The following is a 20,961-nucleotide window of genomic DNA, read 5'->3' on the forward strand; positions in this document are numbered from 1 at the left end:
TTGTACAGCTTTGAAAATGAATTCGCCAAAAAGAGAACTCTTCGCTGAACTAATCTTTCTTTCTTATTTGATTGTATTTACACTTCACACTATTACCGTACATACAAATTCAACTCCATGCTCCTTACACATATTTCATCCATTAACATAAACACGCACAACTACACAAACATGTCTCATATAAATCACTTCGACCGAAATCATATAACATTGACTTGGTCAGACTTTTTTCTGATTAATTGCACTCAATATTCTTACTTTGTTCCTTTGTATTAATTAAACTTGAGTTGATTTAATGTGGTTATTTATTCTCTGAAGAAGCGACTTACACTGAGTCACAAAACGCCAAAAAAACTCCATTTTTCTACTCATTAGGATAATACAAATATATGATTCTTGTTAATAATTGTAAGATGATATATAATTGACATTGGTAACGTTATAACAGCTGAAGATAGAAAAGTATGGTCGGAGATTTATTCAAAAAGCTGAACTGAATTATTTGAAAGTTTAATAAATGTCGATTGAATATATAGATGTGATTAGTTTACAAGTAAATGATAAATGTCACTTAGTAAGAAAGACAGCAACATAAAAAGAAAACATTTTAGGTGGATCAGTTTATATGTATAACTCCGCCTGGAACCCCTCTGCGGCTACTGCTGATCCCAAGCCCAGGCTAAAGAGGACGTTTGGGTATGGGGTTAGAGACCCAATCCCGTAGAAAGCCAACTCGTTGTTTGTATGTATATTTTAGGAATAGAGAAATGAAAGGGAGGGAATACTAAATAAGGCGTAGTATAACGATAGGAAAATTCTGGAACAATTTAGTGATCAACTGAATCAAAATCTATTAAAAAATGAAATACTGGTAATGAATTATGTAAAATCAAAAATCCTGATTCTTATCTCTACATAGCAATAATGAATTAGGAATTTGTATGTTAACATTGAATCACTTTCCAAGGTACATTCAGTAATTTAACGAGTAATTTATCAAGATAATTGCAAAATAGGGTTGTGATGGTAGTTGACAATCACCTGTGAGTTACTAATTGTCCTAGATATTGCTGATCTGTCCCCTAAATCTTCATTTAAAATATGAATTCTTATATTTGAATTGCTATAGGCTGATCACGTTTCTAAGATCTACATTCCCTATGATAAGCTTAACTTTTATCTGATTGGTCGCTTAAAAATTTAGCAAACTTTCGAGGTCAATAACAAATCATAGTTACGAATATCTGTTTCGTCCTATTGTGGGACCCCTTAGTAGTGCGCATCCACGATCCCACCTCGTGAGACTCGAACTCAGGAACTATCAGTCTCGCACCAGTCGCTTAACCAACTAGACCAATGAGCCGGCATCCAACGGTGTTAGTGTCTAACTTCAACCAATCAACGAAATCGAGCGAGACATCCACCATTGTCTTCAATGAGTTACTATCTCACAACAGACCCGGTTGAAATACACTGGTCACTGCTTCTCACTAGAACTCCAGTTACTAGTGATCATATGTTGATTAATATCAGAAGGGGTTTTTTGTGGATAATATACTAATTCATTTTTACATTTTAAAAAGACATTGAAAGTTTTATTGTCAAACGTCCAATCTTCTCTTTAATGAATGTTCAGTCAATGCCGGTTAAACTTTTGTGGATCGTATACAATTGATCTGTGTTAAGATCACTAAAAGTATACAGTAAGCACTCCATTGTATAGTCGGCTATTCATATTCTGCTTATCTAAATTCCTTTCAACTACAGCCGTCATCATTATAAATATTAACTTGAAATGCTAGTACTCTAAATTCGATGATAGAAGAGGTATTAAACAAGTGATAGTCCTAAACTATGACGTAATTTCAATGTAAAATTGGTTTGTTAAAAAGAAGAAGAATGAACAAACGTTCGCATATTACTCCAAACATAACAGTTGTATATTGTGAGGAGGTTGAAGGTAGTTAGCATAAAACACTGCTCGACCTAGGTTTTGTGCTCATTATCATCACAAAATACTTACAATACTGAAGCATTTGATTTTCTATGTTTAATTTGAAGAAGCATCACCTAATTTCAAGGTCTAAGATGTCACCACTGAGCCATCTGGAGCAAAATTATCTAGGCGAAAACATGATAGATGGAATTCTACCTAATAATATTGAGTTTTAGATAAACGTAGCATTAATCAATACCTGGTGATCAATCGATGTTTTAAGTTATCTGAGTATGAAGCATCTGTTATCCAGTCCTCAAAAATTAATTCAATCAATCTTAGTTATTCGACCCGCTGAATTCCTCCTACGTACACGTGATCGACCGCATCGAATGTTGATACGATTAACAAAAATACATAATTAACCAATGTAACATTGTAGAAAGCTATGGTCAATCTTGTGTTTTATAATCTGTCGTTATAATTTCATGCTTCAGCTGGATGAATTAAGTCTTTAGAAATGAAATGAAAACCTCAACGGAAGATTTTTGACTAATTTAAATAATATATTCCAAAATTCATCAGCTAAGCGATACACTCAGGACATTGCACGTAACTGAGCATATATAATTTGAATTTTATCAGTAAGAGCTTAAGATGAGGACAAAATATCGGTTACACTCCGCCCTCTAATTGACCATTATAACAAGTTATATTTCACAATTATCATAGAGAGGGAAGAATCGTACTATCAACACTCATTCATCAAGTATTAATTTATAGCTAGAAGACGATAGTGTATAAACCGATTTATTCCATGAAAAATCGTACCTTTCCAGATGCAATTTTTTAAAAGGTTGACAGGGATTCCAAATTAAGGAGAATCCTGAAGTACAGTTCACTAGTATTTTAACAATCTTCTACTTAGACTTAAACTAGAATTTCCTGAACTAACTAGTCAATTGATATTAACTAGTTAAAAAATTAAATGACACTTTTTTTTAAATATAACTACTCATCAAGTACAAATCTGATAGGAACAGATAAACAACGAAGCCATGAAAAACAATGGAAGCTATTTTTTGGAGATGTTATTTCACATAATTCAAAGTTTGTGAAATACTAACATTTAGTTTTATCCTTAGGTTATTCTATGAACCGTGAGCTTCCGTTTGGCGAATGATTCACTGCTATACCTTTTTCTGTTTCAAAGCTGTTGTAATTTCAATGTGACCTCTCTCTCGCTAGCTTGTCAACCGATCATGTGATAGAATAGTTTTCGTCTTTCTGTCTAAGGCCGTTAGTCTCAGTACGGAAGCGTATTTCTAGTCTCAAGCTTGAAGTATATTATTGGGTAGACAGATCAATGACGTAACAAAATCTCTGTACTTTAGTTTTGTCTAGATGAATGATGTAACTAATCTCTGTAAGACAAGGTGAAAAGGGGGTGGGAATGCGTTCCAAGCTTATGCTAAAGTTTCCTTTAATGACAAAATGATTGGATTTAAGATAGAAACTATCGAATTTTTGCGCAAAATTCAAAACGCCATGAAGTACAAATTGTATGCTACCAAAGGATTCTTTGAAGTCAATAAACATATAAAGATTAAAAAATGAAGACTAGAATTTATAGAATTTTCGAAGGTAACATCAAGGTGTTAGATATTTAAAATCAAAGAATTAAATGAGTAAGCATTCATTCATATGGCTACAAAGCATGTTTACAATGTTTCCTGATCAATATCAACTCTATTTCTTAACCCTAATCTTGAACATTTTGAGTTTTTTCTGTACTAAATTATTCACACTTATGATTGACTAAGATTGATTTTGTTCTCTAAAGGTTTTTTTTTAAAAATCTCTGAAGGTCGTTACTAAATTATACTTTCAACGAACTATTCACTCACTCATTGAAGGTTATGTAGGAAATTTCTGATGGCTAGAAACTTGTTATGTAAAAGTAAATACTTCAGAAATAACTCACTCAATAGGTATTCAGCATCTAATTCTAACCTTGTATTGGCAAACCCGATATGCTACCTTGACGTGGTGGTCGGGCTTGTCTGTCGTAATGAACTAATCGAGCTATACTGGCTAGAACAATCGCTCCTCAAGGGCCTATCATGCCAGATAGATCGGTTGAAGAGCGGTAAGACTAAAAACAGCAAACGTGAGGTCGATGGAGAAGTCATAGTACTGAATGTACAAAGATATGTAAGTAATAAGGCGTTACCTTAAAACAATCACAATTATGCACATAATTTTGATGAAATTTCTTATAAAAATGAGAAATATATGTCAGCTGAATCAAACGATGATCAGAAATCTAATCCAATTTTGTTCGATGTTGATTTTCTTAATGACCCATTATCCACTAATGAGACTGTTAATGGATTTGAAAAAAATGTTTCACAAGAACCAAACCCTGATAATCTCAAATGAAATGTCGTTCATCGTCATTTAATCATTTCTGGTGGATTCTTCATTCAATGTGCGAAATATATTTTAATTAAAGTCATACCAATTGTAACTTGGAGATATGAGGATCCAACATTATTTCGTGGGGGGTGGGGATAATGTTGGAGAACTTGAAGTTACACTTTTTTCACAAAACCAGGATCTAAACTTCAGATCTTCAAAAAAAGGAGGTATTATATCCTATTGAAGATTAAATTACGAGTAACTTCTGAGACCTATTAATGGACTAAGATTATCTACATATTCTTATGGTATAACTATTCAGTAATTAGATTACGTATATCTATATTCCACTTATCATAAGGTTCATTTTGACCTATAGATTATTATTATAAGATTTACTGTTCTTAAGTTATGTTCAGTCTATTGATTACAGTCTCGCACGTTCACAGCCACATTTTGGCTTTATTGTGTATGAATGTTATTTCCTATTTTATGGTGCGATGCGATCTGAATGGATGGTATATAAACGAAGTATGTTTGAAATAAATGATTCGGATAGTGGGAGCTGTTATTGGTGTCCTGGACGGGCTAGACGAGCAAAGGACCAATAAGGATGCTTGGTTGATCAGACCGACCGGACGTCGTTGGTTTATTACAGTACAAGAGTGAATAAGTCGTATTTCGATTGGCGGATAAATTACGTGATAATTAGCCGGACTTAAATTCACAATACCAATAAGTACGGAGCTAATACGAAAATTAGTCGCCCAAAGGATGTTTGTGACCGGATTTAAGCAGTTGTCCCATGGGCACTGCGATCACGCTTTAAGGTCACTAAGACCTTCTCTAACCCAATTTCCTCTTCAGGTACATTCAGATGAACCCTTCCATGGTGTGGGCAACCAGAAAGTGTTAACTGACCTCATACATCTTACAGCATTCAAGACCAGTGTATTGATTATCAATATCCCTCCACTGTATTGGCAAGTTAGTTTACTTCACTAATACATCACAGATGCGGGATTTTCCTCCCATTCTCTTGATAATTCCCTCTTATCTGTTTTATTTTAATAATTTCGTCAACTAAGTGTGAATACGTTTTAGTGTAAAATAAATTTTTCTCGAAGGGCTATCTGTTTAGTGAGATTCTGCAGGACCAAGCTCGTTCATTTATTTTGTATCGAGCGAAAATATTATTATTACTAGTAGTGATAATAGCGGTAGTAGTAGTAGTACTCATGGTATTAGAACATCAGTCAGATTGAGTTTATACTACAATATATCTGAAAATCCGTGTGTACTCATTTTGTTTGTTTTTTTTTTCAATAAAAATGTAAATGGATTTAGGATTACAACTAAAAGGTACTTATTTACTTACATTTATCTCATACACATCAATCGCACACAGATGATGATGTTGATTATGATAATAATGAAGTACACATACGAGAGATAATTGCTTTCATTTTGCAACACAACACACAACCATCTGACATAATAGACGATTGTCTTAAAATAAGTAAAAGCATGTAAACTATGTGTGACCTTAACTTATTATTATTATTTGTTGTAGTAGTAGTAGTACTACTACTACTACTGTTACTACCGTGATAATATTATATCTATTTGGAATTATTTCGCTGAACATAGGAAATCGATTAAGAAGTTTGAGAATTGGTTTTATACTATAGACTCAAAAATGCAGTATATATATGTATATATATACCTACTATGAGTGTCGGATAAACACATGGGTTTTAAGAGTAAGGATTGTTGCATTCTACATAAACAATTGAGTTATGTGCGCACGTATATTCATACACACTTACACACCGATATATATATGCATATGTCTGTACTCCTTCTATGAAAGTGAGACCATTTTAATCGATATCTGGATCTATTATCATTGAATTCTATCAGTAAAATTCGCCGTCATCATATAAAGTATTTTAGAAGAAAAAAATATTAAACAAAATTAATTTAATCACTATGTGATTGAATGAAAATTAATAAGAGTGAATGAATGATGAGATATTATGATGAAGTAATGCTGTTGTAACATCACATGCTGTTTTGCTTTAATTAAGTAAATAACAATTGTGTGTGTGTGTGTGTGTGTGTGGAAAATTGTAAAACTAAAACTAATCTATTGATTTGATAATAAATAAACTGTTAAATATAGATACACACACACCCACACAGAGAGACGGTCTGTTTGAATATCATAGGGCTATATCTGTTCCTACCATCTGGATATTTCAACAAGTTATCTGTTTTCTTATTTCTGTTTGTGAAAATTCCACAACATTTCATTGTACAAGTTATAAAAAGAGCTCAATCAGAGACATTGTGGTTGCTGGTAATATGCATGGAAAAGAATATAAATTATTCAAATGTTGATTCCTGAACTGCGATCACGATCGATCATGAAATAAGAAACGGAAACTTGTTGAAATACTTTGTGCTCAGAATACTATATTGTACTAAAAATATACTATTGAATAAAGCCAATAATAATAAGAAGAAGAAGAAGGACGAGGGGAAGAATGGAAGAAGAAGAAGAAGAAGAAGAAGAAGAAGAAGAAGAAGAAGAAGAAGAAGAAGGAAAGGGAGAAGAAGAAGGACGAGGGGAAGAATGGAAGAAGAAGAGGAAGAAGTGATAACAACTTCATTTATCAATGAAGTGAATAATAGGTTGTCTTTTTTCTCTTCTCGTGAATGATCACTAATAATAACATTCTATTAGAATCATCTTATTTAAACAATCGTTTATTTGGATAAAAATATACTGAATATTCAATGTGTTATAATATTGAAGTAGTCAATACAATATAATTTGAAATTATTCAGTAAGAATTACACGTATGATTCGACTACTAATATTAACTGTTTAATTATTATTGGAGAAATTTATTAAAATCTTTTATATTCGGGTTATTATAAATGAGGATTTTCAAAATAATAATAAGAAGAAAAAGAGAGGAAGAACAATAACGACCACAGATTAGTGTAAGTTAGTGTAATAATAATAGTAATAATGGGGGATACGGAAAGGTACAACCAGAAGAATACTTTCGGTTAAGGAAGATACAACCACTTTTTACGAAGAAAGTAAAAGAAGGTTACAGCAGGATCGCCACTGGCTTCCATTCTGAACCATATCTGATAACGTCTCTAGACACTGTGTTTCACCATCTTTAGGACCCCAACCAGGGAGTCGTGAAGGACCAACACAAGCCAGCCCTTTGCAGCTTTCTTTCATACCATGACACCATGTCATACACTGACCACCTCTCCGTTTTTTTCAACCAGTCCCAGAGTCGGCAAATAATGCACGACGTGGAATTCTCTGGGACGACATTCGTACAACATGTTCAAGCCACCGAAGTCGGTGTTTCAACATGGTGACACCAATCGGATTATCATCTCTGCGCCCGAACACATGATGCCAAACCTCTGCATTACTAACATGGTGTTGCGACTGGATGTCAGCAATCCTTCGGAGATAACGATGATCGAACACAGACGGTCGTCTAACATCCTCAACTCGGAGAAGGCAGGTTTCACAAGCATAGAGCAAAACCACTCTCACCGACGCGTTGTAGATCCGACCTTTTACGGCCAGACTAACATCACGAAGGCGCCATAGATGGCCCAGATTGGCATAAGCCGCTCTGGCTTTCACTATACGTGCATTGATCTCATCACTCACACTCCCAGCAGCATTTATGCAGCTACCCAGATACACGAACTTCTCGACTACGTCTATCTGCTCACCATCCAGGGTGAGTACAGGATTGGAATCCTGCCAGTCTTGTAGAAGTACTTTGCACTTCGAAGGTGCAAAGCACATACCATACCTACGGACACTGATCGCCAACTGATTAAGTGCGGATTGCATGCCTTGGGCATTATCGCACAGTAAGACAATATCGTCCGCATACTCAAGGTCGAGAAGAGGAATGGTGAGATTGGGCAACCCTGCCTAACCCCACTGCTCGAATAGAACAATGGAGAAAGGTGGTTGTATGGCCTCACTCTGCCTGTGGTGTTTGTATATAGGGCTTTTAGGATGTTAATAAACTTCTCAGGCACACCCTTCTTCAATAGACAATCCCAGAGAACAGTTCTGTCCAACGAATCGAAGGCAGCCCTGATGTCAAGAAACACTACGATTGTTGGCCTTTTATAAGTATGACGGTGTTCGAACATTAGGCAGAGGGTGAAGATATGATCAATACATCCTCGACTAGAACGAAACCCAGCCTGCTCCTCGCGAGTCAATCTTTATCAGGTTTTGAACAACCTACGAAGTATGATGGAAGCCAATAGCTTGGACGCAATCGGAAGAAAACTTATCCCCCGATAGTTGTTACAGGAACGACGTGAACTCTTTTTAAAGATAGGGACAACTGTCGACTCATTCCATGACGTTGGTACACTCTCTAGTTCCCAGACCTTTGTAAACAACGTCGTCAATTCTTAGCCAGAAAGTCACCATCATCTTTAAAAACAGCCGGAGGTAAGTCATCTGGGAAAGGTGATTTGCAGCGCTTCAAGAGTTGGAGTTCCTTGCGGACTTCCGCCTCATTTGGTGGATCAGTCGTCACTGGCCATGGAGGGCAGGACAGTCTGAACGATGTTGCTGGAGCAGCAGGCCAGTTGAACTGCCCTTCGAAAAGTTCTGCCCATCGTCAAAGACGTCGATGGATGTTAGTGATTGGCATCCCATCATCCTCGCAGATTGTTTCGCTCACACCAGACTTCTTGCTGCCAGTGACTCGGATGAGCTTCCGGTAGTTACCAGATGCAGCTGCTGCTTACGGCTCATTAGCACGCTCCGACCACCAGGATTCTCGGTCCTTACTCAAGCTTTGCCCAATTTCCTTACGTGACATTCTTCGTTTGTGGTCAATCTCAGGGTCACCCGGAGTAGACCAACGAGCTTCGATGAGTTGTAAGGAGCCTGAAGAACCCCAGTGCTTATAAGTTGGACGTTTCGCGAACCCAAAAGTGACTCAACTCGCCATTTTCATGGCGTCATGCAGTTGCAACCAATGCTCATCTATACTTTTCGGTGGAATGGTAGCAAGCCTACAAGCTAGCTCGGTTCGATACATAGTTGCAACCAACTCGCTGACATTAATCCGTTGATGACGATCACTTCGTTGGTCACTGAAAAGTAAGGTAAGATTGGCGCAGACCAAGGGATGTTCAGAGTCCGGATAGGTACTCCAAAAGGAGCGGCAGTCTTGTACACAACCACGCCAGCGGTAGTTGGTCGCGATGTGATCAATCTGAGTCCAGGCTTGAGATGCAGAAGGAGGACGCCAGGTGGCACATCGTCAATGACTGTGCCGGAAGTTAGTGCTAGCCAGAAACAGGTTGTGGTCTGTGCACAGTTGCCGTAGACGGTCCCCTTTATCTGACCTGCGACCAACGAGTCCCCATCGGCCACTTAAACGGCTGTCTTCTGTGTCTAGACGCCCAACCTGAGCATTCAAGTCTCCGGGTAGTACTAAAATATCTGTTGAACGCTCTTTCTGGAGAAGAACAGGTAACGTGGTAAAACTCATCCTTGATTGCATCCAAGCTGCAATCTGTCGGGGCATAGGTGGAGATGACGAAAAGACATCGTTTCTCACGCCGATTTCTTCTCACTTTGATGGGACTTTTTATCTAACAGCACATAACCGGCTGTTAATGGGGATCCAATCGATTAGTGCTGCTCTAGCGCTTAGTGCGACACCAACGCCAGCAAGACCAAACGAAGATGCCACAGGGTCCCCGGATAATCGCACGTAAAACAAGCTGACCTCATGCCCAAACCTCCTGCTTTGTCCAGGCTTGGGACCAGCAGTAGCTTCAGAGGGGCTCCAGGCGGAGTTAACATCATCAATAAGAAACGAAAGCAATTTTTACCTCATGTGGTAGGGTATAGTGTCATGTGCGAGGTGAATCTTTTACATGGAACTGTCATAAATTTGATATATCAGTCAGTATTATTAATAATAATGATAATTGCTTTATTCAATATTATATTTACGATACAATATAGAATTTTCAGCACAAAGTATTTCAACAAGTTTCCGTTGCTTACTTATTGATAGATCATGACGATAAATATTGAGTGATCGCCAATTAGATGTTAGCAGTTTAAGAATCAACATGTGAATAATGTACATTCATTTTGCTGTATATTGCCAGCAACCATAATGTTTCTGACTGTGCACATTCCTAACTTCTATAGTGAAAGGTCGTGAAATCTTCACAAACGCAATTAAGTCGGTTGTGCAATTAATTTGTATAATGATCGTTTAAAAAACAACAAGGAAACAGATAACGTGTTGAAATATTGAGATGACAGGAACAGGTAGCCCAGACGTTGAAGTCGACCGCCTCGAAGTTGTAGTGTGGCGTCAAGTCACGTTTGACTATGATCACCACTACAAGAAGATTGCGTACCAGAACAGGCTAAACCTCAGTGTAAACCAGAAATCAGAAGGCGATTGAAGGTTGTATCAAGATATATTTGTTGGCGGTCTCGAGGTATGGAAAGAATACCGAGATCGTGCCAAAGGAGTACAAGTGGAACGCAAGTAAAACAAGCTTTTGAAGCGACAGATGAAGAGCGAATTTGTAGTACTTCACCAGTCTTGAACACGGGTTTCGGACAGACAACAAACATCGATATTAAGACTTTCTAAAGACATAGCCAGCCCTATCTGTTGTCCGACCTGCATAAGTATGAGAACATAGAAGGCAGCCAGTTTGAATGGTGCACGTGGTTTCGGAAAAACTGCTTCAGTATTCGTAATTGGTGGTAGCAATCAATTTTCAACCAGTCAGTAACTCGAGAACGTTTAGATAGGACCGAATTTCCACCACAGGCAAGCTGCTGGATAAGTCAAAAAATAAGGATACACAGAGTGGGAATAAAAGAGAGTGAATACGTGACGTAGTAGATAATAATAATAATAATAATAATAATAATAATAATAATAATAATAATAATGTGAATCGTTTGACCGTTAATCGAAGCAAGAATATTTTCCGTAAGTATCGTCATTTCATTCTGTTTGTGTGAGAGCTGTGATACTGTTCGGGTGCCCAAACCGAAGCAGGTGGTTTACTTAAGGGGCCACACCCCGAGCCTTTGACCTAAAGGTATGATCCACAAGACGGTGGAGCATCGTAAGGAGATGCAGTCCCATGGTAGCCGGTGACCGAAAATTGGTTCATACGCCATTTGTTCCCGCAGGATACTGGAGCCCATGTGCAACATTGATTTGGTTTGGGATCCGGTTAAAGCGCCGAACATTCTCTTTTCGTCCTCTCATTTTCATAAACAACACCCGCGCCACGAGAAAGCAGTGAGTAGCACTTCCCTGGCAAAGGCTGTATACGCGTTGCCGTGTGAGATCATTTCGAGAGCGAGGGCGGGCCCACGACATTCTTGGCCATACCAGGGCAATTTAGTAGTATTACTATTTTTATTAGTATTACTATTATTAACAACGAATGATTTGTGGAGAATATCCATTTTGTAGTTCTCATGACCAACTGATTTTATGGTTAAACAATTGTTAAAAACCAAATGAAGGACGATCTCCAAAAAGCTGTGATAAGAAGTCATATCTGGTGATGTTTAACAGAACCAGATAAAATGTATTTAAGTGAGATCATGAACTAGTCAGTGTCAGACTACAACCGAAAACCTGGAAGCATTGGACGGCTGTCTCTTCCTAGAATGGAACTCTTCAGAAAAGAGCATCCACGATCTATCATGCGGGTCTCGAGCCCAGGACCTTTAGTTTTGTGCGCGAACACCTAAACTCCAAGATTGATCAGCTCATGATCTCAATTAAAAACTCAAAAATCTCCACAATCCTATACTGACAAAAGATATTTATCATCAATGATAATGTATGATGATTGTACAAGATCATAAATTAGTTGAAATCGGAGAAGCGAACCAATATATATATATATATATATATATATATATATATATATATATATATTCAAATTGGCACATTAAAATAATCATGGCAAGATGAAAGTATGTGGTAAACCAATAGTAGTGGACGTAGTAAGTATATCAATGGTAGTAGAAAACATTGGGCATAGAATGTAGTTAAAAAGGAAAGAATGAATTTGCAGGAGTAAAAAATTTAAGATAACTTTAAAGCTTTATAGCTAAGGGAGGACAACGAATTAATATATCTCTACTATTGTGACGGATTCTGAATCATATTATCCAATCTCCTTGACCATTGGTTATGATAATCGTGCAAACATCAACCAGACAGTCTACATTCACTATGTCAGATGGTTGGAGAAAGTCAATGAGAAGATTTGTTCAACTTGTTTCATGTCAGTTAGCATTAAATGACAAGATATGACATATATACTCTTGAGGTAAACCAAGTTTCCCAGACGATTTTAATCCACATCACTCAATATCACAGTCAGAAACATTACAATTGAGTTATCCAACATGTAACTGACCTCCACACTTATGTTAAGAACAAACTTTAAAATGTTCTAACCACAAATTTACGCTAAACAACAAATAATTAAGCAGAACAAAAAGGTTATATCGATACGTTAAGCATGATCAAAATAATATCCTGATTATGAAACTAATTGAAAATGTAGTGAAATGCATTCAATAAACAACACAGATCACTCTTTGTCCTCTTTCTTAGCTTTCGTCGATAAAAATATTGGTATAATGGATGAAGTTATAACAACTGTGATGAAATTTCAGCTAGTTACTAGTTAATCAGAAAGCAGCTTTTGTAAATGGATAAGTTATGGTAAAGAAAACAATAGCACTGGAAAGTGTAGACGAATTCTGTGCATTTGATAAATCTATTCAAATTATTATACTAGCTACTCTGTTAATTGAAAAATCAAAGTCATATACATCCATCCTTGTGGATATGAATTATCTATCTTTTGAAATACTACAAATGACTCAAAAACCTCTAAATTATTTATGAATAGGGCAAGATATTTATGGTTAGGACTGGCAGTCACGAGTTCGCATCAGATATAATACAAAACATTTCCTCGAAACAAATATGGATGACAGAATTCCACTGATCCAAGAGGCCATAAAATATAGTGTCAATAAGTGAATGTTTGTTACAGCATTAAAGGTTTAAGATTAGAATGTAAGGATAGTTTTAGTTTACTCGTTATTTACAATATACAGAGGAAAAACCAGTTATATAATACATGTAACACTGTAGCAAAAATTTATATTTCGTTATGAGTTTGAACGAATACAAAAGTATGTCTGATATTAGTGATACGTGATAAATGAATTTTGCACAAAAACCCACAAGTCATGTTCTCGATTTTGACTGGCTTTTCCCCATACTATATTTATAGTTTGAGCTATGTTGATGAACGAAGACTACCTGGTTGAGATAAGAGTGACTAACATGACTAATGGTTGGAGACATTGTTAACATGGCTCAGAATCAGTGGAGACAGTGATGGGATTTATCTTGATAATTTCATCTTGTTGAGTTCATATGATCTGGTGAGCTGAACCGATACACACTTGTGCTAAGTTCTACGTTGCTTGCGATACTTTTTTCGCAACAATTATGATTTGAATGAATAAAACGAATGAAATTTGAAAACCAGATAACTCACTCATATTTGTGGTTGATTTAGTCAAACCTATATCTTTTATCCGTAATATAAATGTAGCCAAATCGCCTTTGTTCAGTAGACGATCATGATTATTTTCACGATGACCACTTTCACCGTAGCTGCTAAATGAATCATCATCATCAATCGAATATTTGGTTGCTGCGATTTTGGGCGCCGGTAAATAGAAATGATGGGGCAAATGATTTGATTTGGGATTACACATTGCCTCAGCTAAGTGACTTCTCCATTCTGAACCACTTTTTACCACTTCATTATAATCTAAGCTGATTAAATAACCACCAATCTGTTCAGGATCCACATGATTTTCATTAGATATTCGTGTTACAAGAGCTATTTAGAAAGAGATACAACATTTGTAAAATGGAAATATAATGATAATAATAAAACTAATAGTCCGACAGTCAACCAGTAACAGTCAATTTAAAGCCTGGTTCAAACGCTCGTTGGCCGTAGTTACCATATCACATTGGCAAATCGAGACGAATAGCAAAGGAGTGGAAATAACTTTAGTAGTAATGATAATGAAAATACTAAACACTGAAACCATGGTACGAAAAAGCAGAATGAATGGCTAATGTACGACGGAATAATGAAACTCCAGATTTAGAGGAGGACAGAGTGTGAATATATATATAAGCCAATAACTTGGTGGACTGATACCATATTTTAGTTTGGGTACCCCTAACTTTCATGCAAGTTATTCCTAAACGAGCTAACACTTTCCACCAAGATAGATGAACGTTAGGCACACGTAAAAAATGTCTCGACCGCCTCGATTGATGAACTTATGTCTGAAGATTTTAAATAGTAATAGTGAGAAAACGTAAACTCTTAGAAATAAAACTCATGGTTCAAATAATAAATGAGTTCCGAGCTCAAACATCTCAACAGTAACATTTCAAACTATTAAAATCAATAACTCAGATTTCAATCTACCAGAAAGTATCAGTTCTATCAAAAGTGCAAGTATGTTCTGATAACAAGTACTAACCAGAACACAAACTAGTTCAAGAAGAGTCCTTTTTTGATGACTAATTTCAAATACTTAGTATGAAGAATCAATGTTAAACTTATAATGTTAATATTAGAAGGGGTTTTGTGGAGATTGTAGTAATTTTAACAGTTGAGATCATGAGTCAATTGAAGCTAGACCACCATGGAAAACCTGGAAGCACTGGACGGCCGTTTCGTTCTATTGTGGGACTCCTCAGTAGTACGTATCCACGCTCCCGCCTCGTAGGACTCGAACCCAAGAACTATCACTCTTGCGCCAGGCGCTTAACCAACTAGACCACTGAGCCGACATCCAACGGTGTTAATGTCTAACTTCAACTAATCCACGAAATTGAGAGACACATTCACTATTGTCATCAGTGAGTTACTATCTCACAACTGATTCGGTTGAACTCCACTGGTCACTGGTTCTCACTAGAACTCCAGGATATACCTCTTGAAGCCAGTCACTAGTGAGCATATGTTGATTAATATCAGAATGGGTTTTGTGGAAATTGTAGTAATTTCAACGGCCGTCCAGTGCTTCCAGGTTTTCCATGGTGGTCTAGCTTCAATTGACTCATGGTCTCAATTGTTATAAGGTTAAAATTATAAAATAAGAAGCAACGAATTCAAAACAATCGCTATCATTTATTACATGTGAATGACTTCTCTTCATAGAAAAAGTGTAATAAAACCACATGATAATGATTGAGAATAATTGGCACAGCTATTTAGAAACTACAGTTTTAATTAATATTCTATACAATTTTTTTTAAAAGAGGAAACTATTTATAAACGATGTGCATTGCGAGATGTGACATTCGTTTATGAAAATAAATTTCTGTTTATGACAGTCTATGACGTTACATTAATCTTAATAAATACGTTTGACAGTACAGTTGTAAACAAGAATGTTCTGCAATTTTCTTATTCCAATGGTAATGAATGCTGAAAAAACTGGAATCTAATGTACAGACTACTCACTACTATCAAGATAAACCACTTTGATCTGTTCAATAAGCACACGAAACGAGATGCTGATACGCTTATTAAAATCGTTCTGAACTTCCAGTGAAGTTCAAACATGTTGATTATTAAATAGTTACTAACAAAATGCACTGGAAGATTTTCATACGATATTGTGAATTGATTGAAGTCAAATAAACAAACCACTAGATGTCAGTCGCCAAATGCCCTGGTACGGCAATGTGAGGAGAGTCCACACTCTCTCTCGAAATTCACATGGCCACGTGTATATAGCCTTTGCCAGGGAAGTCCTACTCGCTGCCTTCTTGTGACGGAGGTGTTGTTTACGAAATTCAGAGGACCAAAAGAGAATGTCTGTCGCTTTAACCGGGTTGGTGGACACGGCGAGTTCACCTAGAGGAGTTGGAAAACCCTGATTCCTAACCTATGGTGCACATGGGTTCCAGCATCCTGAGGGAACAAATAGCGTATGAACCTACGGTTGGTCACCGGCCACCATGTGACTGCCTCTCCTTACGATGCTCCAGTGCCTTGTGGATCAGACCTTCAGGTCAAAGGTTCTGGTTGTGGCCTTCTAAGTAAACCACCTCCTGCGGTTTGGGCACCCGGGCAGTATCACATTCCTCACACAAATTAAATGACATTTGCGTGGCGCATATGTATCTGGTGCACCCTTATAAAAATATTTATGTGTTCAATTAAAAAAATAATAAATCATATAAAGGTTGAGTAGGTGCGACCAAAACTGAAGGTCCTGAGTACAACTGGTGGTAAAATTGGGAGTTTCCACTGCTAAGAAATCCCATACCAAAACGAAACAATTGTCCAGTACCTCTCGGTTTTCATTTGTCGGTTAATAAAGATCTTTTCATGATGTCAACCATGATATTCTATATAAATTGGCATCCATCCTTAGTTTATATCTAAAACGTTTCACTCCGTGAAATCAATGAATAGTTTGTTTTCTCTTAAATTCAGCTATCCAAAAAATATTAAATTTAATTTAGACCAATATATTTAGTTAACATATTCCGAATTGGCAATTATTATCGTAATCAAAATGACATAGAGACGTTCGTGTTTCAATGTACTATGAGCATAATTTGATAAACACAAAGTTTACTTAAAAAACAAGTCCACTATTCTACTGACAATCTATAGCCAAATTCACAAATTCTCAATAATGAACAAGTGAACTCATTTGTGAAGTACACATTTATGTACTGAACTCTGAGCTACAATAATTTAATAGGATAAGGTTTGTGATACTACTTAGTGGTCTTTTCTAAAATTATTTGAACATAGATGGAGTTTGACGATGTATTTATATTACTCTATTCTTAGTGAATGAGAGCGAAAGTTTTCAATTACTACAAACCTCATGAGTCAGTGACTAAATAAATTCCTTTTATTTGTATTGTAAAGCTACCTCTATAATTAACTATATAAATATAGTGTTTATGACAAAACTATGAAACGTGCATTTTCAAGTGGATCTCAATTCATATACATCTCTATACTATCGATGTTATTTCCTCAATAATCATACACAGTCCTGTAGTTGGAAAAGAGAATGTTTTAAATAATCATGGGCAATTGGATTAGATTCACATAGCTTTTGAAAACGTACAATAGTTGCCATATGATTACAACTAAAGTGATACATCACATGAAGATATTGAGTTTTAACAAACTAGTTTACGGAAATGAAATATCTAAAACAAATCAAACTCAAAATCTTTTTGTGAATGACCGAATTTGTTGCAATAAATCTCTTTTTACTAATGTGGAATTATTTATTGGAGAGGCTGATTAAGGAAAGCAACAATAGATAATCAACCACTTGATGGTTGATTTGAACAAAAACTCTAAATACATTTTCTAACAATCAGTTATTTTATTTGGTTATTACATTAAAAAAGCTAAATAGATCAGTACATAAACATATGTCAATAAGTTGAGGATATGTAAATAATATAAAGGCATTATTAGATCATTACTGTTAGTGAACAGTTAATAATGCATGAATACATAAACGTTTCAGAAGGGATTTTGTGGATATTATAGCAATTTTAATGGTTGAGATCATGAGTCAACTGAAGCTAGACCACCATGGAAAACCTGGAAGCACTGGACGACCGTTTCGTTCTATTGTGGAACTCCTCAGCAGAGCGCACCCACGATAAATGTTTGTGAATTTAACCATTTAAATACAGTTACTTTACAGTTATGAAAGGATACAACAAGCAAAATTACAAACTGTTTATCTCTCTGAGCAACTAAACAAATGAAAATTTAAGGTATCCTAATAAATATATGTACTACAAAATGTAAGCAAATCATGAATGTTCAACGTCACATTTCTCAAACTTATCATAAATCAATACATACAGTGAATAAAATAACTTGATTTAAAGAAAGAAATGTGATTTTGGTTATCTTAACAACATAAATATATCACACTTTATTGGTTGAGGCTAAAACACTGCTTAGTTGTAGAAATAAAAAGACAGATGCATATAAATATAAGTAGTTAGGAATAAGTGATTGTAGCTAAGCCATGTTGAATCCCACGTAAATCAGTACAAACTAAGGTTAATTCAAATTATCAAGACAAATTTTCTCTTTATCCCCTCCATGTACTTACTTACTTACACCTGTCACTCCTCGTGAAGGAGCATAGGTCGCTCACCAGCATTCTCCATCCAACCCTGTCCTGGGCAATCCTTTCCAGCTCCTTCCAGTTGTAATTCATCCTTTTCATATCTGCTTCTATTATCCGACGTAATGTGTTCTTTGGCCTTCCTCTTTTCCGCTTCCCTTCAGGATTCCAAGTTAGAGCTTGCCTCGTGATGCAGTTTGACGATTTGCGTAATGTATGTCCTATCCATTTCCATCGTCTTTTCCTAATTTCCTCTTCAGCTGGAAGTTGGTTTGTTCTCTCCCACAGAAGGCTATTGCTGATGGTATCCGGCCAATGGATGTTGAGTATCTTGCGTAGACAGCTATTTATAAATACTTGTACTTTCTTGATTGTGGTTGTTGTAGTTCTCCAAGTTTCAGCTCCATACAGTAGAATTGCCTTGACGTTCGTATTGAAGATTCTCACTTTGATATTGGTTGAAAGTTGTTTTGAGTTCCATATGTTCTTCAATTGTAGGAATGCGGCCCTTGCTTTGCCAATCCTCGCCTTTACGTCTGCATCTGAACCTCCATGTCTATCGACGATGCTTCCCAGATATGTGAAGGATTCTACATCTTCCAGAGTTTCGCCATCAAGGGTGATTGGATTGCTGTTCTCCGCTTTGAATTTGAGGACCTTGGTTTTCCCTTTGTGTATGCTGAGGCCTACTGATGCAGAGACTGCTGCTACATTGGCTGTCTTTATCTGAATCTGTTCACGTGTACGTGATAGGAGGGCTAGGTCATCTGCGAAGTCCAGATCGTCTAATTGGTTCTGAGCTGTCCATTGTATTCCGTGTTTTCCTTCAGATGTCGAGGTCTTCATAATCCAGTCGACCACCAGAAGAAAGAGGAAGGGAGAGAGTAAACAGCCTTGTCTGACTCCGGTCCTTACTTGGAATGCATCTGTCAGCTGTCCTCCATGCACTACTTTGCACTGTAGTCCGTCGTATGAGTTCCGGATAATATTGACAATCTTCTCAGGAACTCCGTAGTGTCGAAGAAGTTTCCATAATGTCCTCCTATCTACACTGTCGAATGCCTTTTCATAATCAATGAAGTTGATGTATAGTGACGAGTTCCACTCAACTGATTGTTCGACGATGATCCGTAGTGTTGCAATTTGGTCTGTGCACGACCGATCCTTTCGGAATCCAGCTTGTTGATCTCGAAGTTGGGCATCTACTGCATCCTTCATCCGGTTCAGCAACACCCTGTTGAAGACTTTCCCTGGTATTGACAGTAGTGTAATGCCTCTGTAGTTTTCACATTTGCTCAGATCTCCTTTCTTTGGAATCTTGATGAGGTGTCCTTCTTTCCAGTCCATTGGCACTTGTTCCTCCTCCCAAATCTTTTTGAATAGAGGGTAAAGCATGCTTGTGGTTACTTCGACGTCTGATTTCAGTGCTTCAGTTGGTATGTTGTCGGGTCCTGCTGCTTTCCCGTTCTTGATTTGTCTGACGGCCATTCTAATTTCTTCCGTCGTTGGTGGGTTGACATCTATAGGAAGATCTGTGTGTGCTGCTTCGATGTTCGGTGGATTCATTGGAGCCGGCCTATTCAGGAGTTCCTCGAAGTATTCTACCCATCTGTTTCGCTGTTGTTGAATTTCAGTGATTGGCTTGCCTTCTTTGTCTTTGACCGGCCTCTCTGGTTTACTGTATTTCCCTGATAGTTTCTTCGTTGTATCGTAGAGCTGTTTCATATTTCCTTCTCTAGCAGCTTTTTCTGCCGTCGTTGCTAATTCTTCCACGTATTTCTTCCTGTCGGCTCTAATGCTCCTCTTCACTTGCTTGTTTGCTTCTATGTATTCAGCTTGTGCTTGGACTTTCTCTGCTCGTGTTCGGCTGTTGTTAATTGCTGTCTTCTTGTTCTTCCTTTCTTTGATCTTGTCCAGTGTTTCTATAGAGATCCATTCCTTATGATGGTGTTTCTTTAGGCCCAGAACCTCTTGACACGTTGAAGTCAATGTTTCTTTGATGCCTTTCCAGTTGTCCTCCATGGTAGTTTCTTCTTCCTTCAGTAGATCTTGAAAGGCTTGGAATCTGTTGTTGAGAGCTATCTTGAATTCATTGAGTTTGTCAGTATCTCGAAGGAAGGCTGTATTGAACCTTTGTATTGCTGTTTGTCCACTTGTCCAGTTCTTTTTTAGCTTCAGTTTTAAATTGGCTACAACTAGGTGGTGATCTGAAGCTACGTCAGCTCCTCTCCTGGTTCTCACATCTTCCATTGTCCTTCGGAAT

At 36.9% G+C, this 20,961-nt stretch overlaps 1 protein-coding gene across 1 annotated transcript in view; it reads right to left on the reverse strand.

Annotated features, from left to right (window-relative positions):
- Positions 1 to 20,961, reverse strand: part of MS3_00009011 (uncharacterized protein) — a 63,156-nt gene that overhangs the window by 36,084 nt on the left and 6,111 nt on the right. The window contains exon 3 of the mRNA XM_051217350.1: positions 14,033 to 14,383. Within this exon, the coding sequence (XP_051064738.1) occupies positions 14,033 to 14,383 (351 nt within the window). The remainder of the gene's footprint in view (positions 1 to 14,032; positions 14,384 to 20,961) is intronic.

Source organism: Schistosoma haematobium, chromosome 5, assembly GCF_000699445.3.
Source record: "Schistosoma haematobium chromosome 5, whole genome shotgun sequence".
NCBI lineage: Eukaryota > Metazoa > Platyhelminthes > Trematoda > Strigeidida > Schistosomatidae > Schistosoma > Schistosoma haematobium.